This window comes from Salvia hispanica, chromosome 3 (assembly GCF_023119035.1).
Source record: "Salvia hispanica cultivar TCC Black 2014 chromosome 3, UniMelb_Shisp_WGS_1.0, whole genome shotgun sequence".
Taxonomy (NCBI): Eukaryota; Viridiplantae; Streptophyta; class Magnoliopsida; order Lamiales; family Lamiaceae; genus Salvia; species Salvia hispanica.
In genome coordinates, this window is record NC_062967.1 from 43954431 (window position 1) to 43979085 (window position 24655).

A 24655-nucleotide genomic window follows, 5' to 3' on the forward strand; every position below is an offset into this window, starting at 1 on the left:
TCCCCGTGTTCGATATCCGGTACTGACCTTTGGCTTTACTATTTCTATTCTATATACTTGCAGGTATTATTGTGCTAAAAAATAGTGCATCAACATAATGTTTGTGGAACTTGTTGTGGAACTGTTTGTTTGCTGTGAAACTGTTTGTTTGCTCGCCTGCTTATAGTAGTATCTAATTTGTGTTTGCTTATTGGAAGGATGATGTTAGGACAAGGGCAGAAGAATTAAGAGTCGAAGGGGTAGAGAATCCGGATTTAGATGCCATCTTCTTGGAGCGTCATGGGAAGGTGAAGAAGAGAAAACAGATTCCCGGCGCAGAAAGTGCAACAAAATTATACTAGCAAGATGGACGAGCTGATCGAGCAACGATTTGAAGAACGACTTAAAGAAGAACGGGAGAAAATGCATGCCGAGATGAATGAGAGAGAAAGAAAAATTGAGGAAGCGTATGATAGGAAAATGGAAATGATGAAGGAGCAGATGAAAGAATGGATGAGGAGCTTGATCAGTGAAAAATTTGGTGAAATATAGATTTAGACTTGCATTTTTAATTGATCAATTTTGAGAATTTTGGTGAAATATAGATTTAGACTTGCATTTTGAATTGATCAACTTTGTGAAGCAATTGAATTCTCGCCATCCATTGGGCTTTTCAATTTGTTTATTTTATTTCTAGTTTTGATTTAATGCCATTTTAATTTCATTGAATTAACAATTAAAATGAAGCTAAAATAATAATAAAAAATATGAAAAAATAATGAAATTCATGAATATGAATGAAATGTACCATCCTAGCACCAAATTGTGCTAGGAGTTTTGAAATGCATTATTCAAAGCACCAAATTGTGCTAGGTTTGGTTTCTTGAATCACATTAGTTCGAGCACCAAACTATGGTAGGAGTCTAAGACGCATTATTCCGAGCACACCCTGGTGCTAGGAAGAGCAGAGTGTGGAAATCCCGAGCACTTCTGGTGCTCGGACATCTCATAAAGGAGTTGACCAAGTTTCTTAGCACGTTTCGGGTGCTCGGAAAAATTTGAGTTTTGCTCGGATAGGTGCTCGGAAATAATTTCGAGCGAGCAAAGTACTAGCACCCTATGTGCTTGGAAATGTGCTCGGAAACTTCTATTTTTCCTAGCACTTTGGGGTTATTCCTAGCACTTCGGTGCTAGGTAAACGCGCGATTTTTTGTAGTGTTTCATTTTTTGACAAAAAATAAAACATCCAATCACTTTTATTTTATTCCATTACCTACTTTACTCTCTCTTTATCTTTCCTACTTTATTCCTCTCATACTTTTCAACACAATTTATAATCTCCATACCTAAAAGTTTTGACTAAACTTAGTTGGCACAGAGAGAGTACTAGTTTTGTAGTAGTATATTTATTCCTATCGGGCTCAAGCCCATCTAGGCCCAAGACTACTTTGTTTCAACCCAAATTAACAAAAATATTCACAGCCTAAGCTAGATATAAATAATATATTCCTTCGTGGCGCGGCCTTTAAATTTAATTTATTTACAGTTAAATAATAAATAAATAATAAATAATATATTCCTTCCATCCTAAAAAAATAGACAAACTTGTAAATGATACGAGTTTTAATGTATAATTGGTAAAGTAAGGAAAAAGATAAAATAAAAGAGAAAGAGAGAACATAGTTGAAGTAGTATTAGTGGATTCTGTGGTTCACATTATTAGTAGTGTGTAAATGGTTCATATTTAGACTTGGTATAATTTGAGGAAGACCCAAAATGGTAAAAGTAATGTATTTTTTAAGAACGGAAGGAGTACTTTATTTCTCCCATCATAAGCAATGCGCTTTTTTTAGCACTCGTTTTAAGAAAATGATACTCCCTCCCCCCCATAATAAGAGTCACATTTCGCCATCCGTCCCAACAATTAGAGTCACACTTTATTTTTATCATACATCATAAGTAGGTCACACATTCTACTAACTTACCTACTCACATTTTATTATAAAACTAATATAAAAAAGTAGGTATAATATTGTGCTAACTTTTTCAGCCTATTATTATTTACATTTTTTATAATTTGTGTCAATAATAAGAATGACTTTTACTGTAAAAGAAGGAAACTACTAATAAATAATTAAAATAAAGTAAAACAAAGAAACTACTAATAAATAATTAAAATAAAGTAAAAATAAAGTAAAAAACTAATAAGCACCCCACTTATGGTGGGACACAATTATTTTAGCTTCATATAGTCAATGTCTTCTAAAAACACAAGTTTTAGGGATCCCATAAGTTTTATTAACACGAATTGATAAATTGGAAAATACGGAGTAGAAAAAAGTAATTGAAATTATATAAGAATTCATAAGCATAGTAATATATGAAAATGTTTCTAGAAATTAAAATTCAAAATTTGGATTAAGGAATGAAAATGATAAAACAAAACTATTTTTAAGAACGAAAGAATACTTAACTATTTTCTACTGACATAATATATTATTGGGATAATAGTAAAATTAATCATAAAGTTTCAGGATATTAGATCATCATGAGCTTCCATTTTTTTTTCAATTGTTCCATCCTGGTACAGAAGCCACCTTTGTGTCGATTAAGTAGGAGTATTTAATTAAAATAAGAAAAAAATATATTTAATTCAATAAACATTATATCACGAATAAATTCAGTCATTTAATTAGTAACACTACTTTTATTTAGTCATTTAACACCAATTTTTTTGGAATGTGAGGTAGTGCTTGCGTGCGTGCAGTTGAAAAATGGCGGACAGCAAAATCGAAGAATATTTATAGGCGCCAAATGCAGAAAAAATACGCCCAAATAGCCTCTTGCTGGCGGGAAAATAGCAAATCTACGTACCAAAAATCGATACTCCTCTCGATTTTAGTTCAGCTCAGTATCGCTGTTTCATTTCTCTTGCTTCCTCCGTTTCTCGACGCTTGATTTCCTTTTAACTGTTGAGGAAGCCCAAACGTCCTAATCTCACACATTTTCAATAGTGTTTGCTATATTTTGTATCTTCTAGGTCTGTATTTTTCTCAGAGTTAAAAAGGACTCATTTGATTGCATCTAGCGATGGCGGAAGTTGAGCCCATGAAAATCTACGTGTCGGATAAAACGAAGCGGAAATCGGACGGCTCGGATCAGAAGAAGAGGTCACACAAAAGGAAAAGATTGGAGCCATGTTTGTATGCTGTAAGCCCGGAAGAGAAACAGGCGAAAATCGAGGCATTGCGCGATGAAATCGATAGCCTTGTTAAATTTGCTAAAGATTTAGCGTTCAGAAGCAGACAAGTGTTGCTGGAAAGTGTGGAGAAAGTGGGGTTGTCTTCTGCTTCTGTGAATTGTGTGATTGCCTGCTTAATGGAGGAGAGTGATCTGCCATTTTCAATGCTTGTGGATGAAATTTTTGAGAAGGTTAAGGGTAGGGCTGGAATTGGGGAAAATGTTACTAGGGCTAGTGTGAAGAGTAGTGTGCTTATGATTGGGCAGAGATTATGTTATGGTGTGGCTAGTGCTGATGCAGATCTTTTGGAGGATCAGGCGGAGACTGCTCTTTGGTTTTGGGAGGTACAGTTTTGATGAAATGTACTAGGAGTATTTTAATTTTGAAATTAAGTAGTTTTTACCTTCATTTGAGTTCATTGCGATTTATATGTATTGCACTGGATTCTTCATACAAATATGATTTTTGACCTTTAGATTTTGGTGTTTGGAATATTGCATCACACCGTACTTTTTTAGTTTTGCATTTTATTAGTTACTTTGATGATTATGTTGATTCTTGATATTGCTCTATGTAAATATAGGCTTGTCTCTGCCTTTTGTCTTGTTGAAAAAAGTATAGTTATCAGGATTGAAGCGGCAAAATAATTGGACTTCGTCACATTTCTTCTATCAGAACCATTGAAGTCATAATTTTCTATAATTTTTGTGCCATTAGAAGGCTAGTGTAGTGCATTGTTGATTAAGTTTTATGTACTTAGCTGCGTATTTGCTAGGTTGTTTGGTGTAGTCGTGCTCTTGGAGGGGATACTGGAGATAAACGTTTCTCTCTGTAGCTATGTGCTATAGTATTATGTTCCTCCTTTGGATTAGCTACTTAATACATGTTTGTTCTATTGCAGACTAGAGACTTGAAACTGATCCCTATATCAGAGCGTGTATCTGTGAAAGTTCGCCGTACATGCCGGAAAAAGATTCAGGAGAGAATTGCAGCTGTTACAGGTAGAATTTGTATTATTATGCGTCTATCTGGTCCTTGCCTGTGTGATGGGTTTTGAAATGTCGAGGTGTAACTGAAATTTAAGATGCCAAATGACATGTTGAATGTTTGAAAATAATTTTCTTGTTCAGACTGCAACTTGTGAAAAAAATGTCTTCCATACTTGACCATGGATTTAACCATTAATTTCCTTATTCTGTAATGATTTCATCCCGTTCATTCTTATCACATTGGATGCTTGTTGAGTGGCTGACTGAGGCTGGAGGGGTCATTCCTCACACAGCTCTGCTTGTTTAGCAATTCTGTTGTTCTTTCCCTGGATTCAGTTGTGCACCGCCATTTTGAACACGTTTCTCTATGATCTCAAAGCTTCACAGCTGAGGCATTTTAGGTCTCTTTGATATTTGCTCATTGAAGCTTATTTGATAAATTTGATCTTTGTCAGCAATGATCAATGCCCTTGAAAAGTCAGGGGACCATCCAAATCACCTGCAAGATTTGACAAAAGCTTCAGAAAAGATTGGTAAAGTTTTAAATGAGGCAGATATCCGATTGTTAATGGAGAACATCTTACAGAAAAATGCTGCTGAAATGTAAGTATTTTTGTTGGTGTGCTTTATACATACAATTCCTTTTGTAAGATTGCCAATGGTCCTGTTATATCTTTGATGGTGAAGGGCTGAGAAGGACGTCAAGAAAGAAGAAAAAATGTTAATCAAGCAACTGGAGAAGAACAAGCAGGAAACAGAGAAAGCAAAGAAGAAAAGAGAGAGGGAACTCCAGAAGGAAATGTTGCAGAATGTACGTATCATCGCAGCTACATAGTTGTTTAGCTTTGATTGTTCTTGGCCTGGTCTTGTATTTAAAGTTGATTGACATCTTAGTTTATTTCTTATAAATCTATTTCTGAATTAAACCCACTGTAGGAAAAAGAGCAGAAGCGCTTGCGCGAAGAGGCAGAAAAGGAGAAAAGACGGCGCGAGAAAGAAGAAAATGACATGCAGAAACTGCTGAATAGGCAGCAAGAGGAGGCAGAGAAAGATCAGAAACGCAAGGCCAAGGAAGAAGCTGAACTAAAAAAGCAACTTGCTCTTCAGAAACAAGCATCATTGATGGAGCAGTTTTTTAGAAGAAAGAAATCTACTTCTTTTGAAAATAACAGTTCTTCAAACAAAGGCACCACATCTATGCCATCTTCTAACTTAATTGAACAAAAATGTGAAACAGTTATAGCAAATATGGACTCTGTTTTGGTTGGAAATGCTGAAGTTGAGGCCGAAGCTATTTGGAAGTAGGGTCCTTTCCTTTTTCCAGCATATGTTGGTTCAATCTATTAAATAGTAGTAACTCTTAATGCCATGTTGTGTTTTATTGCAGATCACACTTGAATTCGTGGCGCTGCATTGGGAATTCTATCCGTTCAAAGAAAGTCCACTGGGGCATGCGTCAGAAGCCTAAAACTGAGCTGGTCAAGGAATTCAAGCTTACGACTAACACTGAAATGCCTAGTGATGAGGTCCAAGTTGAAGAGAAGAATGTGGATGGATTGATTGACCCCAATATCCATGGAAGACATTCTCAGATGACCATAGATAGGCCTCTTTCTCAATGCCGAAATAGAAAACGCAGTAGGCAGCTATTGCAGTTTGATAAGAGCCACAGACCTGCATTTTATGGTGTTTGGCCCAAGAAAAGGTAACTTATTTTCTGGTATTATATTGTTTCACTTTAAGCCAATATTGTTGAAGCTAGTTGCTGCTTACAACGTAAAGCTGTCTATTATGTATATGGACCTGTATTGTTATTTCCTTCTGATTGTTAGCTTTATGTTTCTCCAGTCAAGCTATTGGGGGACGCTGCCCTTTGGTGAAGGATCCACTTATAGACTATGAGATTGATAGTGATGAGGAGTGGGAAGAGGTATACTAGGCTACAAGCTAGTGTGGTACATGCATTCTCATTAAGATTTTCTCATATGAAATTTGACCGAGCAGGAAGAACCTGGTGAAAGCCTCTCGGATTGTGAGAAGGATGAGGATGATGAAAGTATGGAGGAGCAGCAAAAGGTTGATGATGAAGATGAAAGTGAAGATGGATTTTTTGTTCCTGATGGTTATCTGTCGGAAAGTGAGGTGAGCTATAATTTCTGATTGCCTATTTATTCATCATTTGGATTATTTCTATATCAATGTATTTATTGTAAAAGAATTGTTAATGGAAATTATAGAAAAGTGGGGATTTATGGTTTGTTTACAGTTTGCTCCATCCTTTTTCCTTCTCTTTTATTGGAGCTTATCATATTGTGGGTTGCAGGGAGTACCGACTGATGTGATGGAATGTGATGAACTAGCCGAGGAAGTGAGAGATCATCTGGACACCAAAGATCAAGTACCGAGTGAAGAATTTTGTTCCCTGCTCCGACAGCAGAAGTATTTGAACAATATGACAGAGCATGCACTTAGAAAGAATCAGCCCTTGATCATATTAAATCTGATGCACGAAAAGACTACATTGTCATCAGCTGAAGAACTATCTGGTTCAGAGAAACTTGAAAAAATGTGCTTACAAGCTCTTTGTATCCGTCCTTTGCCTGATTTCCCAGCAACAGAAATTTCCATTTGTAATAATGAGGTAAATGAGGATTTAGAACCTTTATCAAACAAATCAAGTTCAACACCTCCTTCAACTGCTGCTGCTACTACTATAATACCTGATTCAGACATGCCTCAGTTTGTAAGTTTTTCATTTTCCTCACTGCGTTATTCATGATGTAATGATGTATATATACTGTAATATCTTCTAGCTTTATACATGTATAGATACTATATATAAAACTTACTCATATTTTGCAGATCTCCATCATCAATTCATGTCCACATGGCATTGCAAAGATCTCAGACTCTCTGCATAATACTTTCCCAGCTTTCTCAAAGTCTCAGTTAAGAAACAAAGTCCGTGAAATATCAGAATTCTCAGAAAATCGTTGGCAGGTTATTAGTCCCATTTTCTTTAACTTTATCAAAGAGTCTCTATGACGATTCAGTTTGGTTACAAACGATCATGGTTTTTATGAGTTTTGATTAGGATTTATGCGCTGATATGTTTAATATGATGGTGATTCAGGTCAAGAAAGAAATCTTGAGGAAGTTTGGCCTATCTATCTCGCCAGGTATGGTGTGATTTACTTCCTTCACTTAGCCTGAAATCTCTAACTAAAGTTGATGCATCAGTTTTGACAAGAAAATATGGTTTTTGTATATGCAGAAAGGAAGTCCCTCAAAGCACAGAGCATAGCTTCATTCTTCTCAAAGAGATGCTTGCCTCCATCTAAGACTACGACTATGAATTTGAACTCTGAGAAACATGCAGCAGCTACCGTCTCCACACAGCAGGATTGCTTGAACGAGCAACGGTGAATGGAGTGTTTCTTTCTTCTGATTTTTGCCCATTGTGTAAATGATCATATTTTGATGCGTTTGATGGCAGTTTTTGTGTTTCTATATATTTCACGGAGGATAGAAATTGTATGTATTTCTTCATTTGAGGGATAGAACGTGTAGCTACATCAACATGAGATGGATGCACACGGCCATCCTGTGTCATCCCCTATATAGACAATTAATCAATTGTTGGATAAGAGTGTGAACTGAGACCCCTTTTGGGATGTGCTTAGAGCATCCACAATGGATGCCCGATCTCACGCCCGATCGGCTTAGATCGGGCTCGGGCATGATTGGGCATCCATTGCAAGTCTCGGGCATGCCCGAGGATGACCGAGAGTTCGGTCGCGCCCCATCTCTCGCCCCTCGCCCGATCCATCGGGCGTGAGATCGGGCGTCCATTGCAGGCCGGAGCCCGAGCCCGATCATTTTTAGTTTTTTTTTTAATTTAAAATTATTTAAACCCTAATTAAACCACTACAAATACTCCATTTTTATTCACTTTTCACTCACCAAATCTTTCACTTTCTTTTCTCTATTTTTAATTTAGTATTTTAGTTTTAATGTAGTTTTTTTTAGATAAGTATGATGTCATTTCACTTTTAAATTAAGTAATGTAGTTTTTTTTTTCATTTGTGGTGTTTAATATAATATATTTTGGTATTTTAGTTTAATTTAAAATAAAATTAAAAAATAATGATTTAAAATTGAAATGAAAAGTGGATAAGAGATATGACATTCTCTAGGACTTCATCATTGCAGAAAGATAGGGCATGCTGATGTGGCAACCACTAGGGCTCTCACTAGGGCTTTCACTAGGGCATCCATTGTGGATAATGTTAGACACATTGTGGCTCCCAAGATGGACTGTTGGAGAGTGGGGGCTCAATTTAATTTTAAAAAAAATCAAATTTCCAACTCTATAAATACGAACGTATTTCATTTTTATTTGAATACTTCTCATATTCTCAATTCACAAATTTTACTTCCAATACGAAATGAATCACAATGATGCTGATTTCTACCTCAAACTGGTTGGAATCCAGTGAGGCAGGATAGCATGAGCATGGAGTCAGATAACATGACTTATTATCAGTTGACAGGATTAAACGATGACCGATTTCAATTGTCAGAGGGTGATTGTCGATGTGTACGAAGTGAGCGATATGAAACAATTATCAGAGCATCCGCATCGCCATCTCGATGTGGGCTCGAACTTGTCTCGGCGAGACGAGCCAGCATCGAGATAGCGATGCAACCCTCTCATCGCATCGCGTGTCCCTCCGCCTCGATGAAGCTGGCTCGCCAGCTTGCCACACGCCAGCGCCACGTGGCGAGCTCTGGCGCGAGGCGTGACGCCCACTCGCTGGCCCGCGAGTGGGCGTCGTCATGATTACGCAATAAATAAAAAAATTTTGTTTTAAAAAAAATTATTTTTCCAAAAAAAAAATTTAATTAAAATTTTAAAACGGTAATATTACCGTTTGAATTTAATTTTTTTTTAATTTTTTTATTCTATAAATACTCCGATTACCTCTTTCATTTTAAATACAAACAAACTATCTCTCATCTTTTTTTTTCTTCTCATCACTATCATATCATCTATCTTTCCTCTCCAATTTCTGCAAAAATGTCCTGTGATGGAAACTCCGGCGGCGAGGGCGGCTACGACTTGAACGCGTTTGTCGACTTGGGGGCATGTACAATGTTTTGGGTGCTTCCTATTCCGGTTCCCGTTTTTTTTTTTTTTTTTTTTATCTTTTTAGGATTTTAAATTGTAATTTTCATTTATTTAATGAAGTGTGTTTTTATTGAATTTGTTGGAAATAAAATTAAAAATGAAATTGATTGAATAGTTAAAGGATGAGATGGTTAAGAGATGGAGGGTTGCAAGTGATGTCTCTTAGTTAAGAGATGGGATAAAATGTGCAGTATAGCTCATTAATAGTTAAGAGATGAGACGGTCTTGAATAGAGATGTGGATGGCCTTGGGAGGCATGATGACAAGAAGGTGGCTACTAGAGAGGGTCCAATTAGGAGTTGAAGGCCTTGATGGCACAAATAGAATGTTAGCGTAAATTCAAAGTAATAATAAAGTGTAATTTTAAAATTGTAAATTGACCTTAACAAGAGAAATGAGTAGTTTCAGTGAAAAATATACAATCCTTAATAATTCTATTTAGTTTTCTGATTTTCTATGCATAATTACTATGATCAATAATACATTGTTGGAATCTATACCGATCAATGGATTTTGACCAATTATAAATTTCAACGAGACATTTAATTTTGTGAAATTAAATGATATAATATCGATCTACGTTAGGAGTAGATGACCGTGGTATATTCATTTTCTCAAATTCGATTCCCGGTGAGTGAGAAATAATGGATTAAAGTTGTGCAAAATTGCAAACTTAATGAGCTATGAGAGAAGCTTAGGAAATAATTAAGAGAGTTAATTATCCCACATTAGACGTTACAACTTTATTAAACTAGTATTTAATAAGAAGGATTATTACATGTAATAATTATAGTGGACTAAGATGGGCTGTAAGAGCCCACACGCGCGCACACGCGCGCCGCCCGCTCCGCCGCGAGCCGCGTGCCTCGAGCTCGTGCCCTTGCCCTTGGCAATTGGTCTTTGAGCCTGGTTGTGGGCTTGGCCCAAGGCTAGTGGGTCTAGTTCTTTTTAGACCACCACCGTTTCCACGTACACCTCGTCTGTATGATGCGGTAAGCCAACGTGGCTGACACGTGACAGTCCACGTCACGATCGAATCTAGAAGCTTCTAGATTCAGCCTCTCAGCTCTGTAACGCTTCGTAACCGACGACCGTTACGATCTAGCATTGATGACAATCATGGCTGTTGACCCCCTGCAGTGGACCAAGCCTATAAATAGGCTAGCCATTCCATGCATTCTACACACATCAAACACTAGAAAGCATTCTGCATCATAAGCTCTCTCCGTCTCTGCATTGTTTTTCTGTCGAAAGCTCTACCCGCTCATCCATCCAGTTCGTCGGAGCTCTGTTGATTGCGGTGCTGCTTCATCAGAGACGCTAGCCATTTTATCTTTGGGGACGAAACGCCAATCCGAAGAGCACTACCAGAGCGTATCTCGTCTTGCGGAAAGAGGCCTCCTCGACTCGGCTAAATTTCTTTTACGGTTTATTTGTTTCGAATTTTCCGTTGTAATTTCGATTCAGTTATTTCATTTGTATTCCTTCGCCCGACTTATATCTTGTAAATCCAGAAACCAAAATATATAAATGATTAATTTGTTCCTAAAATGTCTTAAAAGGATAATCTCGTGATCTAGGAAAGTGGTATGCCGATAAATTAATAATGCAACCTCCTTTTTCAAAGTTAACAATTGGTGCATATTTCTAAAGTCACTCCTAATTCAGATTCAGTAAAAATTAAATTAAAAAAAAATATAGTATTTCTCCAGTAAATAGAAGTCACAATCTCAAACCAACTATGAAACAGTAGAAGCAGATCACTTGACTAGGTTTCATTTGGTGTAGCTGTGGAAGAACACAGCCAATTTAGCGACAACATAGGAAGCATCGCCCTCAACAAGTGGTCGGTGGCAACTGGCACCCATCGGCATTTATTGAGCTGCGCTACTTTTCCCTTTTTTGCATCTCTCTTCTCTCCATTTCTGTACAAAACCCCAATCATTCAGTGATTTAAATCTAGAATTTAGAGAGATTACTGTTAACAATGGCGCTGAAACTAAGCATTACGCCGATGAATATGCCTAATTTTCCCGGTTTTCAGCTCAGATCTCACAGGGTTTCCATGGCTTCGACCATTCATTCTCCCTCAGTGTAAGCTTTCCTGATTCTTATTCTGTAATTCATTGTGTGTTTGCTTTGATGTGCTGAGTGGTTTAGAGGCATGTGAGATCAATTAATTCAAATCGCATGCTTACTTACATTTGATTTGTTATATTCATCATTTTTTTCGCTAATTGATCTGGATTTGGGGTATTCTGAACGAATTGCATGGTGGCAAATGACAATCGATTGCTTTTCATTTTTGAGGAATCCAATTCCTCTATATCTGCATTTTTTGTATGAAGAATTCATTTCAATTTAACTCGCTATTCCAGGCTTTCAGCTGATGAGTTGTCTTTTTTCTTTCTTTTATTCATAAAATGTATCCGATCTGATCTTAATTGAGTCCTGCCATTAACATTCATCCTTGCTCTGTTTAGCTGAAACCGATTTGCCTTGTATTTCTTGGCTCTCTCTCAGGTTGATATTTTGCCATTTTTTAATTCTTGGTGGGGTCGGGTTGAGTTTGTTGTGTTGCACACTTGATCTTCTGGTTATCTTTTTTTTGACTTGCCAGCAGATTTTGATGCTCCTAGTTAGATCTTAAGCACAAGAATCTTACTTTTTTTATATTATCTTACTCCATAAGTTTTGTAGTTCTATAAGTTTTAAACTATATCATGCTCAATTGTTGAAATTTGTCTCTTACTAGTTATTGGCTGTTGCTGACAGTGTTGATTTTTTATTTTTTATATGGTGTTTTGGTTGGCTGTCGATGTATATTTATAACAGTTCAACTTATAAAACATACTGAGTGAGCAGAGTGTATCACATCTACGTTTCACTATTACTAATGCCTGTTACGTGTATACTATGAAATACTATGCCATATAACATGGAAATGTAGTAGAGAAATTGAATTGAAGTGTGCGTGTGTTGGTGGGGGGTGGGGGGGTGTTGGAGAGGGAGTTAAATCTTAGCAACTGCTTTCTCTCACTAGATCTTGTCTTTCATGTGTTCATTTAGTTGATAGTATCTAGGTGGAATAGGTTGCTGATGTGAGATGCCTAATTTCTCCCCACCATCTTTCTTCTGAGATTGGAATCATTGATATTCCTTCCTATAGTATACCTAATTTCTCGACCCTATTGTTTATTTTATTTCTTGACCACAAGCTGGTGGTTAGTACATGTCCTGCTTCTTTCCTTTAATTGGAGACTAGTGCAATCCTATTTTCTCTTCTTCCCAGTTTCCAACAATATTATTTCATCAATCAGTTTATAGAACTCAAAAAGGAAAATTTTAATTCTGTGGAGGATGGGAACTTAATACACTGAAACATTAGGCATCAAACTGTATCAGTTGTTGAATAAGTTTGTTATCTACCACCACCTTCTGTTGCTTTTTAGTTTGGACTTCTATACTAAGACATTATCTGGGAACTGCCTAGATGATCTATACGCAACACTTTAGTGTACAATTCATTGTTATAGACATGCTGGTTGTATTGCATATAAACATCCGTTGACATTCCTGGTTTACAAATGTCTTTGGACTTGCCCACAAATGATTTGTGAGTTTTGTTGTGATCAAACCTTGCATTTGTATTTCCAAACAAATTGAAGGCCATAAACTTTTTTTACAGTAGCTGCAAGAATATGGCTAATATCTGTACTTGATAAACTCATTGGAGTTTCGGGATTTATTCAACTGCTTTGCTCTTGTTTAATCTTGAGAGTTGTCATTTGTTGCACGCAGAGATGCCGGAAAAGTTAAAAAACCTTTTAGTCCCCCTCGGGAGGTTCGTGTTCAAGTCACCCATCCGTTGCCACCAGAGAAGCGTGAGATCTTCAATTCGCTGCAAGATTGGGCTGAAGAGAACATCCTGGTGCTCCTAAAGCCTGTTGAGAAGTGTTGGCAGCCCAATGACTTTCTTCCAGATCCATCTTCAGAAGGCTTTGAAGAAGAGGTCAGAGAGCTTAGGAAACGAACCAAGGAGCTCCCCGATGACTACTTTGTCGTGTTGGTCGGGGATATGATTACAGAGGAAGCTCTTCCCACTTATCAGACTATGCTCAACACTCTGGATGGAGTGCGAGATGAGACTGGTGCCAGCCTCACCCCTTGGGCTATCTGGACGAGGGCCTGGACGGCTGAAGAGAATAGGCACGGTGACCTTCTCAACAAATATCTTTATCTTTCTGGACGTGTTGACATGAGGCAAATCGAGAAAACCATACAGTATCTGATCGGCTCAGGCATGGTAAGACTGCTCCATTTTTTACCAAACACACACAATCACACACACTCACACTCTTAATTTTCACTTCATTTCACTTTGTAGTTATCTTGGTCATGCTTTTCTTCATTAAAGAGTTTTATCAATGTAGATCGTGAATATAGGTTAATCAAAGAATAATCTTGAATCTAACGGGTACCCCGTTTGATGGTCCCATGCGAGTTATTGTGTTCTGAAATATTTTTGTTTTCTTTAAAACTTGCAGGATCCGGGAACTGACAAAAACCCGTACCTCGGATTCATCTACACCTCATTCCAGGAGAGGGCAACCTTCGTATCTCACGGAAACACAGCTCGTCATGCCAAGGAACACGGGGACTTGAAGCTAGCTCAGATCTGTGGCATCATTGCCGCTGACGAGAAGCGTCATGAGACGGCCTACACCAAAATCGTCGAGAAGCTGTTCGAGGTCGACCCTGACGGCACAGTGCTCGCGCTTGCAGACATGATGAAGAAGAAGATATCAATGCCGGCTCACTTGATGTACGATGGCGTGGATGACAACCTCTTCGAGCACTTCTCCTCCGTAGCACAGCGGCTCGGAGTCTACACTGCCAAGGACTACGCTGATATCTTGGAGTTCCTAGTTGGGAGGTGGGAAGTGGAGAAGATGACGGGGCTGTCCGGGGAAGGACGCAAAGCTCAAGATTACGTGTGCGGTTTGCCACCTCGGATTCGGAAGCTGGAAGAGAGGGCACAGGCTCGGGCGAAGCAGTCGGCGCCCGTCCCGTTCAGCTGGATTCACGGCAGAGAAGTGATGCTTTGAAGCTAGCTAGGTTGTCAGCCGTCGTACGATTTCGTTTTCCTGCTTCTTCTTCGGAGTGATTGAAAATCGATAAAAGAATACACAATGTTTGGGTTTGGAGTATATTTGCTTGACGAAGTTAAATGTAGAAACGGTTTATGTTTTGTCTTGATTAGCTTTTGCTATGCAGATAAGACTATTTAGTTTACTTTTTAAGATAGATTATAATGTTCCTTAATATTTTTGGTTGCTTTGTTTTGAAACCGCTACAACATTATTTTGGTACATATTTATTTAAATAAAAACTTTATATTGTGATCAGATTAATTAAAAATTAAAAGGAGAACAACGTTTTGTACAATTTACTTTAATATTTGTTTGTTTTTTATATAACTTCTCAACCAAATTAAAGAATGGTTTGGAATTTCATAAACTGAATTGAAGAATTGCTTCGAGTCCTCCTATTGCCCTTATTTAAGGAGCCTAACCCTTATTGTGGAGATACGCTTGAATACACTCCTTAAATAAGGGCAGCAGCGGACTCCAAACAATTCTTCAATTAAGTTTATGGATTCCAAGACGTTCTTTAATTTGGTTGAGAGGTGAGTCATCCCATTTTTCACACGTTTTTTAAAAGGTGAATAGTTATCCTGCAATAAAAGCTAACAAGAACTCGATTATTTAATTATTTTATAATTAGAAAATTCATACTTTTTTTACGAAAGGATAAATAAGAAAACAATTCATATTTTCGTACTGTTTTTAACTTTAAGTGAAAATGCGGTTGATCACCAAGATCTGTCAAAAATCATTAAAAATGTACTAGTATATAACTAAATTTTTTGTTGGGCAAACGTGAGAGCCAGTTTTCAACAATAAACCAACAAGCAAGCAAATAAAGAAAATACTAAGAATAAGAATTTAAAATAATTGAATACTGAATAATCACTGCATTTCAGACCTCCATCCCTATACAATCATAGTACATACAAATATAATTTCCGAAAATACCCTCCAACAAATAACCAGCGGCGCATTTTAGAGTTGAAACGGCCACGGCCAGCCCTTCAAATCCTCTTGATCGCGCGCGTACCCACCGCCACTGCCGCCCTTCCTCTCCACATAAGCGTAATAATTGAGGAGGATGAAGAGGAAGCCGATTAGGGAGGGGAAGAGGCGGAGGGAGAGGGTGAGGAAGATGCAGCTGGAGGCGCCGCCGAGGAGGATGTAATTGCTGAAGAGGAACACCTTGTGCGTGTGAGGGTGGGAGCCGTCGATTGATAGGCCGCCCATTTCCGATTGATTGAAGGAGGAAACGTATATATACATAGGAGTGAAACGTATGTATACTTTGACATTTATACCCTTTCAAGCCTCAAGGGCATGATCGTAAAAGTGTGTCTGAATTTGTGATTTTTGAGTGTTTTCGATCAAAAAATATAATTTTCGGAACGTTGGTTACTCAAAAGGTGAATGTGGTTACCATTTTTTGTAGTTTTACTCTTTCTTATATTCTGAAATTTGAAGTTAAAATTTTAATCCAAAGTCGAATACCAACACCCGACATGGTGCAAAAATTCACCTCAATTTAATTTGACTCTATGATTTATACTCCCTCTGTCCCATTAGAAATGCAACGTTTTCCTTTTTGGATTGTCCCACTAAAAATGAAACGTTTCCTAAAATGGAAACATCACTCTCTCTACTTTTCCCTCTCTCTTACTTTACTCTCTTTCATTAACTCACAAAACAACACTTGCATAAAATCCTGTGCCGGAAACCAAATGTTTCATATTTATTGGGACGAAGGGAGTATAAATTATAGGAGTAACAAGTAAAAAAAAAAAGAAAAAATGATTTAAAATAAGAAATAAATCATGTAACTATAAGGGCCTGTTCAGTTTCCGTTTTATCTAATATTCATATTTGTACCAACATTAGATTTGAAGCATCATGGCCTACCATAGGAAGACTATTATATGGGACACCAGATTTGGTGAATTAAATAATTCATTGAATAAGTGCATATTACAATCTGACCAATTTAACCCTTTCACACCTTCCCCGCTAAAGTCAAAAAAGTTGGGCGGCAATTTTGAAAATTTTCGGCGACATAGGCTCTTCAAATAGGTGGTCACACGGTATTCTGAACACTCGCAATGTCCCTGAGGAGATCGAAGTTGTGATTCAAACCACACCAAGGTATGCGTGAATCCTATTGATTTTAGATTAATCTCATCGTCGTTCGATTCCCTCTCTGGAGGTTTGATCACCACACATTGCCTGCTCATTTGTTTTTTATAATCAGCGTTTCTTGCATTCTGTGATGTTAATCTTGGATTATACCTATTTGTTAAGATTGACTCTTGAAAATTCATGTGAATTTATTTGGATTCATTTTTCCATATCGATCCCTAAATATTTAGATTTGTGAACTGCTAGGGTTTGGTGCCCCTTCACAGCGGAAGACCTGTACAAAACAAATAAATCAGATACAGATCTATTTGACCGATTATGCGATTAATCAATTCACCAGATAATTGCATGCTAGAACACAAATAATTCATGCTTAAAGAAAGTAAATTCTAAACATGAATACTACGGTTTAGAGATACTGATTTGATTTTCCAAAGAATCGATGATTGCTCGCGCTTTCTCCACGATGATCTTCAATACTAGATCACAGATCTTTTGACTGGTTCACGAACTGTATCTCGATATCAGGGTGGGCTGATCTTATCAAAATACTATGACTTGAATAAAGAAGACAGAAAATTCCTCACGGAGGAGAAGCTGAAAATCTCACGGAGGAGAAAAATATAAAAAATCATTTTCTTAGGTAGAGAGAAAGGAACGAAATTTTAGTAGAGAAATTAATGAATTATGTCTCTCATTTATTCTCCTATTTATATTAAGTTCATATTTGGGCCCAGTCAAGGATCTATGGAAGGTTTTGGATATGGGCTCACCCCAATTAGCTTTTTACTAATTAAATTGAACCCACAATTTAATACAAACTTATATTGAAATATTACGAGCAGCCACTACAGAAGTAATATTGACCTCCCCATCCAAATCCGAAATTACAAGTAATCCGGGTTTCCGTTTTGTTTATTGTTTATTTCCCACGCTTAAGATATAAATGTCCATTAAATAATTAATATCTGTTATGGACTTAATTAATTAACATCTTATTAATTTCAAGAGTGGACTTAGCAAGAAACACTTATTTATTATTCATACAGTAATAAAACTCCAATTGGCCAGTTTTCCGAATAATAAAACCTTGTTCAAGCTCCTCTTGAGGACATTATCAAACGAGACTCACCTCGCGCGCAATTCAACATAATAGCAATCCTAGCACCTCTAGATATTAATCACCACTACCCAATATATCAGGATTATTGAGTTGCGGAAAACCCACACCATTTGATAGGTAAAACTAGTGCATAATCAATACCGTATGCTCAATGCTAACGTATGTAGATTAAGAAATAGTATTTTATCAAGACCTAGTCTTTCAGTAGATAGCATAAAGACACGTCTTGCTGTTAGATCCATTCAGTGCTATACCACACCAACTGAAGGGACTGGCAGCGGAAGCGTGCGTAAGTTTCAATTCAAATAAATCAGATAATCAAGATCTAATTAGTCGATTATTTAGACAAATTTCAATTATCACATGTATCATGCTCATAACTCAAATAAATCATGCTTTAAATTAATTAAAACCTAAAACATGCTTTTCTACGGTTTAGCTATTTTACGTTGATGATTCTCCAAAGAATCGAAGATAGCTCGCGCCTTCTTCACGTGAAGATCTTTAGTACTAAACCACAGATCTTCTGTCTGGTTCCCGGACTGTAAACTGATATCAGGGTGGGCTGATCTCACCAGTATACTAGGACTTAAATAAAGAAGACGGAAAACCTTTCTCACGGAGGAGAGAAAAATTGTCCCTCTTGTATATGGAGAGGGGGACGAAAATTTTGAAGTAAAACAAGTGTGTTTTCTGTCTCCTTTATTCTCCTATTTATATTAAGTCACATATTGGGCCCAGACAGGGATCTATGGAAGGTTTTGTATATGGGCTCCTCTAATTAGCTTTTATCTAATTAAATTGCACCCCAATTCAATATAAGCTTTTAATAGGAATATTACGAGCAACCACTACAGAAGTAATATTGCACTACGCATCCAAATTCGAAATTATAAGTAATCCGGGTTTCCATTGCTTGATATTTATATCCCGTGCTTAAGATAGAAACATCCATCAATTAATTAATGTATGCTATGGACTCAATTAATTAATATCTTATTAATTCCAAGAGTGGACTCAGCAATAAATTATTATTCATTATTCATAGAGTGATCAAACTCCAACTAGCTAGGTTCCGAATAATGAAACCTTATTTCAAGCTCCTCTTGAGACTCACCTCGAGCACGATTCAACATAATAGCAATCCTAGTACCGCTAGATGTTAATCACCACTACCCAATATACCAGGCTTATTGGTTGCGAAAAACCTGCACCATTTGGTAAGTCAAAGTAGTGCAAAATCAATACCGTATGCTCAATGCTAACGTACATTGATTAAGAAATAATAATTTACAAGAACTCGTCTTTCAGTAGATAGCATAAAGACATGTCTCGCTGTTAGATCCAATTCAGTGCTATACCACACCAACGTCATCTTATTTCAGTAAGGCTTAGAAATAATCGGACCGACATTGCAACCTTTCACGATAGGTAGTCTAAGCCTATCTAGGTTGTGAAATACTTCTTTTTCTTTGTTTAGAACTGACCGTGTTACCTTAAAGTGAACGTCGCCCACAACCGGTCTACTAAAACAAAGACTTAGACTTTGTTAAGTTACTTATACATTTAAATATGCAATAAATATCCATTAAATGTAAAACATAACAACATTATGACAAAAATAATCTGTTTTATTCCTTGGAAAATAAAATAAGAGTTTTAACAGTATTCAATCACTTGAAAGGTGATTTCTAGTATACAAACTCTAACACCAACGTCATCTTATTTCAGAAAGGCTTAGAAATAATCGGACTGACATTACAACCTTTCACGATAGGTAGTTTAAGCCTATATGGGTTGTGAAATTCTTCTTTTTCTTTTGCAAAGCATTGTATAGAAACTGAATGTGTTACCTTAAAGTGGACGACGCCCACAACCAGTCTACAAAGCAAAAGGCTTAGACTTTGTTTGCTTCTTATACATTCAAATGTTTATAAAACATCTTCTAAATGCACAAGCAAATACAATGTAATAATATATTGATCCTATTCGTGCGATACTGCTCGAATAATACTGAATCGGGTTAAAAGTGGATTGTAGAGTTTTTCGTAAACAAGCAAGATTCTATTCGCGCGAACTTGCTCGAAACATGCTTTTTAGTATGCCAAACCTAACATGAATTTGTGTACGAATTTCACAAAAACGCTAGCAATAGGCATTCGACCAAATGCGCTATTTGTGTTATGCTTGGGTTCTAAACTAGTTTTTTCTTTGCAGCAAAATGTCTATCGCGAATCGTGAAGCCGTGAGCTCTGGTTTCGGTTCCGGTAGTGACTGATTATTCTCTCTTAGAATAAGACACTACAACTCAGTTGTATCATGATTATTCAGGTATTAATATGTTGAGTTGCAAATGTTTACATGATATAATGAGCAGGGGAAACTGGGCTGGTGATGGCGTAGTTCAAGAAGGGAGATCGTTCATGACAGATCTGGACATTACGCGAGGAAGTGATACTCGCAACAACCTTGGTTGAACTCATTGCCCGAGGTTCGAAATTGGACAATGGGTTTCACGTTGGTTATCTTTAGAAAATCGAAAATAGTATTCGCGCTGAATTCCCCAACTCGGATCGGATCTAGGAGTACACCGAATTTTACTTCCAAAATTTCTGCTTGTAAAAAGAGCTACAACAACCTTCGAGGGATCTTGGCACGAACTGGGGTTGACTTCAATCCACATGGGGATTTCAAAATTAACTGCGATGACGAACAGTGAGAGTAGATTGTGAATGTGTTATTCATTAACTCATTGCTAATGAGCATTTTATTCTGATTTATGTTTAACTTTTTGCTTGTGGTTAGTTGAATGTATAATCCATTTGTGTGTGTAGGCTGAAAAGCATGCCAAGTTTATACGGATAAAGTCTTGGCCCTTCAGGGAAACATGGAAGCTTATTTTTGGCAAGGACTGAGCACAGGAAAATACAGCTGAAGACATCGCGGATGTTGCTGCGCGAGCTCGTCTCCAAGAAACCTTGGGAAGTGAGTGCAATGAAAATGATTACCACTCTTGTATGGACGACATCCCGACTGAACAGAGCACTCCAATTGCGGAACAGCCTGGTCTGCAAGAGTTGAGCTCAGGTGCTGATCAACGCCCCACACCCACTCCAAAAAAAGGCTCCCTCAAGCGGAAGAGCGCCTCCACATATGATGTATTTATGGAGTTTCTTGCAAACCTTTATGCCGAGACTAACTCCCGCCTTGAGTTATTGCTGCTAGGATTGGGTACAAGTTTGACATGGGAAGACGCAGAGGAAGGTGTTTGATAAACTCGACATTGTTGTTGAACTAACCCTTGTAGAAAGGTATGAACTTTGTGATATTCTTAGCGAGAAATTACACCATCTGGAGATCTTTATGGGTATGCCAGCATCTGCTCGTCTTGGAGTGAAAAGGTTCATCAAATAGAGCTAGTACTTGGGTGATTCAGCAATTGAAGTGAAGTTGTGTGATCTACTATAATATGTATTATAGTATTATGTGAATTGTGGAAGCAAGTGCGTGTGATCAGCTACGAATATTTTGATAGCCATTGGATCATCTAGTTGGTTGGGGAATTTTTCATTTTGTGGAATTGTTACCCGGTTCTGAAACGCCCTAGCATATTTTGTACCTAAACTATATATGAATGATCCTTCTGAATATAATTATAAAGATGGGTGGTATTGAATGAAAATTAGAAAGTTATTAACATTTTTTTGGTGGAGCCGAATGGTTGTCATGTATATTCACACATAGCATTGAGAATAATGCCCAAATATTTGTCAGTGCAGCCAATAATACCAATAAAATTTGGAACATTCATTCATGGCATTATATATTATAAGGTTGAAAATTAACACCATGAATTGATTCATCAATCGCCAACCAACAACAATAAAATTTGTAAAACACGCACCATAGTTCTTACCTTTCTAGGGCCTTCAAAACCAAGTGAAAACAGTCTTCATCCACATTATACTATCAGTGAAATTATTGGACTTGATGCCCTACCCATTCAACAACCTACGAATGCCTCATTTGTGAGGACGCCTTATGTTGTTAGGATATCAAGTTCTTGGTGAGTTCGATGCGCACGAGCTAGCACGATTAGACTTGCATGAGGGACCAACTTCACCTAGCCCACCACAGGGGTTATATCATGAGCCGGGGGGGTAGGGACCAACTCTTTTCAAAGCGTGTGCGAAGTTGTCCATCGGGAGCAAGGTCTATGAAGCATATTCCTTGGTCGGTGGTTGACTCATTGTCGGTTGGTGGAGGAGCATCATCAAATAGTTTGTGGCGCACCGGCAGAAGGGGGGATTATGGCCGGAGAGTTCACCTCCTCATTCACCTCAGTAGTCTCGATGATGTATGGCTAATCATTAGGAAGCTTGTCCGTGTCATCTGAAATTATGACAACCTCATTCTAGCGTTGCATCTTCACCTCCTGTTCGACCTTCACATCTGCTAAACCAAACAAGCATGCTACCTTCGTGTATTCTGGCTTGTCGTGGTGATAGTACGCACCAGCAAACCAATCATACTACCAAACAAGTGAAAAATGAAATTATACCAATGAAATAATCAAAATAACAACACGATAAAAGACAACTAAATGCAAGAGCACCTTCACGATCTCCTCCCAAAGCTCGTCACTAGCGACGATAATTTTGTTGTCCTGATCCTTGTCACGACCGCGGTTAGCTAAGGATAGCATAACCCGGGGAAACCATGACTAAAGAGCGATTATAAGAAGCAGGGATAGAATATGCACACTCTCTCCCCGTCATTTCGCCGGTCACTTCCTCACCGGTCTCAACAAGATGGGTGAGTGAAATCCCTATTCTATTTCCAATTTCATTTCACTTTCCTAAAGATTTAACCTTTAATTTACAATTTTGATGGTCATTAGTTTGCAGGTTCACAGAGGCTTTGGAATTAGTGAGGGTGTGGGCTGCCACCATTGGCGACGGAGTGCCGAGTTCGCTGTCGAAGGTCTTTCCGGTAGACTCCTATGCTATTTCAAGCTAAGTTCCTATTATCCTTTAAGAATCTGCCCTTTTTTTTTTCTTGGAAGCTATTGTAACTATGTTCTTTGAGGGCTAAATTTTGCCAACATGAAATACATATCGAATGCTAAATTGGTGTTCTGTCTATATGCAATATTGGATACTAGGTTTGTATCTTGACAAAGACTATGTTTGCCTATATGTCATGTTGAAAAACGTGGGAGAGAAAAGTAAGGGTTGTTGGTGCTCACTTAGGCAGATTCTATATTCAAGATGTATGCATGATAGGTTTATATTAAGAGAGAGGGTTCTTGGAGGTTTTACCTTGAAAAGTACTAGGTGGAGCTTTTACTCCTGCAGAGATTGTCCTCTTCCATGGTTCCCTTGGTATATACATATATTGTCAATATCTTCGGTTGAGTAGGTAATGAAAATGAAAGGTTGTTGTTGAAAGCTTACCTACTTTTTGTGTAAAGCTCTTTTCATGTCTGCAATCTCCACACTTTACTATCCTTGTCCTCTTGTTTATATATATTTATAAGTGGTTAGTGAGTTGAGTTTCTCCTAAAAGAGTTGTGATGTAAGGGTATATTGCTACTTGTATAGGCTACTTCAAATAGCCACTTGCTAAACAATTTGGAAGGCATTTAATGCTACTGATCCTCCTGACACCAAATATTCCTTTGCAGAGATGTTCATCATTATTATGTAAGAAATATCCTATGAATGAAATTGTAAAAAAAAAAAAGGATAGTATATGGACCATTGATTCGATTTGCTCCTCATTAAATGATTCTGAGCATAGAATTATTACATATACAGAGATGATGTGACATTTCATTTATCTAGGGAGGCTTATGTATTTGAGTTGTTTAATATTATTATTAAAAGTTATGTATGTAACATATAGTTTCTTTCTTTTCTATAGGAACTAATTCCCTTGGAGAGATGTTAACATCGTGCGACGACAGACATCCCTTTTAACAATTAAGGTTGTTGTAATGGCACTTCCGGAGCTTGCAGTCTTTCACTCTTATTGTAATAGATCGGGCTTTGAAGAAAAAATTATGTAATTGGGTCTTTTGTCGGATGTACCGGACATTATAGTTTTGGTTTTGGGCTCTTATTTCTTTATTTATTATATCCATATATATATATATATATATATATTACTTATTACTCCCTCCGTCCCGGATAATTCGGGTCACTTTGATCGGACACGGGTTTTAAGAATTGTAATGAAAAGTAGGTTGAAAAAGTTAGTGGGATGTGGGTCCTACCTTTATATATTAGTTTTATAATAAAATGTGAGTAGGAATGAGTTAGTGGAATATGGGGTCCACTACCAAAAATGGTAAAAGTGAAGTGGGACAAATTATGTGGGACGGACCGAAATGGAAAACTTGAACGAATTATCTGGGACGGAGGGAGTACATGCTTAAAGTCAAAATAAACAACAACGAAATTCTACCATAATTCAGATTTAATCACACAAAAGTCACGTATATATATAATTAAGCCAAAAACATTATTTCTAATAATAACGTCTTAGCGGGACGTTACAATCCCATTGTGCTCCAAACGTCACAACCACGACTTTGAACACACGATAACGTCTGTGCATTAAAACCTTTCTTTTGGCCACCTCCTTCTCAGTGACAACAATACCCACTCTAGTCTGCAGCTCTTGTGCGGCGGTCATCAAGAACCAAGACAGGAAAGTGTTATCCGTCCATCGAGTTTCCTTCTTCGTGGGAGCATCGTGTCCAGCACGATGGAGTCGGTGGCTGCGGACCAAACACCATTGTAGAGGTAGGAAGCTTGAGTGGGTGGAGTCATACTTACTAAAGAT

General features: G+C 37.6%; 3 protein-coding genes across 3 annotated transcripts in view; all 3 read left to right on the plus strand.

Moving 5' to 3' along the window:
• The window catches only part of LOC125210273, a 3982-nt gene extending 3641 nt beyond the window's left edge, over window positions 1-341 (plus strand). Inside the window, exon 5 of the mRNA XM_048109833.1 lies at window positions 198-341. Within this exon, the coding sequence (XP_047965790.1) occupies window positions 198-341 (144 nt within the window). The remainder of the gene's footprint in view (window positions 1-197) is intronic.
• Window positions 342-2759: 2418 nt separating this feature from the next.
• Window positions 2760-7856, plus strand: LOC125210990 (chromatin assembly factor 1 subunit FAS1). The gene is made up of 12 exons (XM_048110658.1): window positions 2760-3564; window positions 4122-4221; window positions 4665-4812; window positions 4897-5020; window positions 5146-5510; window positions 5597-5914; window positions 6058-6139; window positions 6214-6351; window positions 6533-6952; window positions 7072-7209; window positions 7343-7388; window positions 7484-7856. The coding sequence occupies exons 1-12, from the start codon at window positions 3070-3072 to the stop codon at window positions 7633-7635; spliced, it is 2526 nt and encodes an 841-aa protein (XP_047966615.1). The 5' UTR covers window positions 2760-3069; the 3' UTR covers window positions 7636-7856.
• A 3279-nt stretch (window positions 7857-11135) lies between these two features.
• LOC125214680 (stearoyl-[acyl-carrier-protein] 9-desaturase, chloroplastic) lies at window positions 11136-14703 on the plus strand. Its single transcript, XM_048115801.1, has 3 exons — window positions 11136-11494; window positions 13202-13706; window positions 13948-14703. The coding sequence occupies exons 1-3, from the start codon at window positions 11388-11390 to the stop codon at window positions 14506-14508; spliced, it is 1173 nt and encodes a 390-aa protein (XP_047971758.1). The 5' UTR covers window positions 11136-11387; the 3' UTR covers window positions 14509-14703.
• Window positions 14704-24655: the final 9952 nt, after the last annotated feature.

Bases quoted from the DNA above. Each gene is read 5' to 3' on its own strand.
- LOC125210990 (XM_048110658.1), top strand. From the start codon at position 3,070: ATGGCGGAAGTTGAGCCCATGAAAATCTACGTGTCGGATAAAACGAAG. The intron at 4,813-4,896 runs GTAAGTATTTTT...TTGATGGTGAAG, and splicing joins CAGAAAAATGCTGCTGAAAT to GGCTGAGAAGGACGTCAAGA. The intron at 5,021-5,145 runs GTACGTATCATC...AACCCACTGTAG, and splicing joins AGAAGGAAATGTTGCAGAAT to GAAAAAGAGCAGAAGCGCTT.
- LOC125214680 (XM_048115801.1), top strand. From the start codon at position 11,388: ATGGCGCTGAAACTAAGCATTACGCCGATGAATATGCCTAATTTTCCC. The intron at 11,495-13,201 runs GTAAGCTTTCCT...TGTTGCACGCAG, and splicing joins ACCATTCATTCTCCCTCAGT to AGATGCCGGAAAAGTTAAAA. The intron at 13,707-13,947 runs GTAAGACTGCTC...TAAAACTTGCAG, and splicing joins ATCTGATCGGCTCAGGCATG to GATCCGGGAACTGACAAAAA.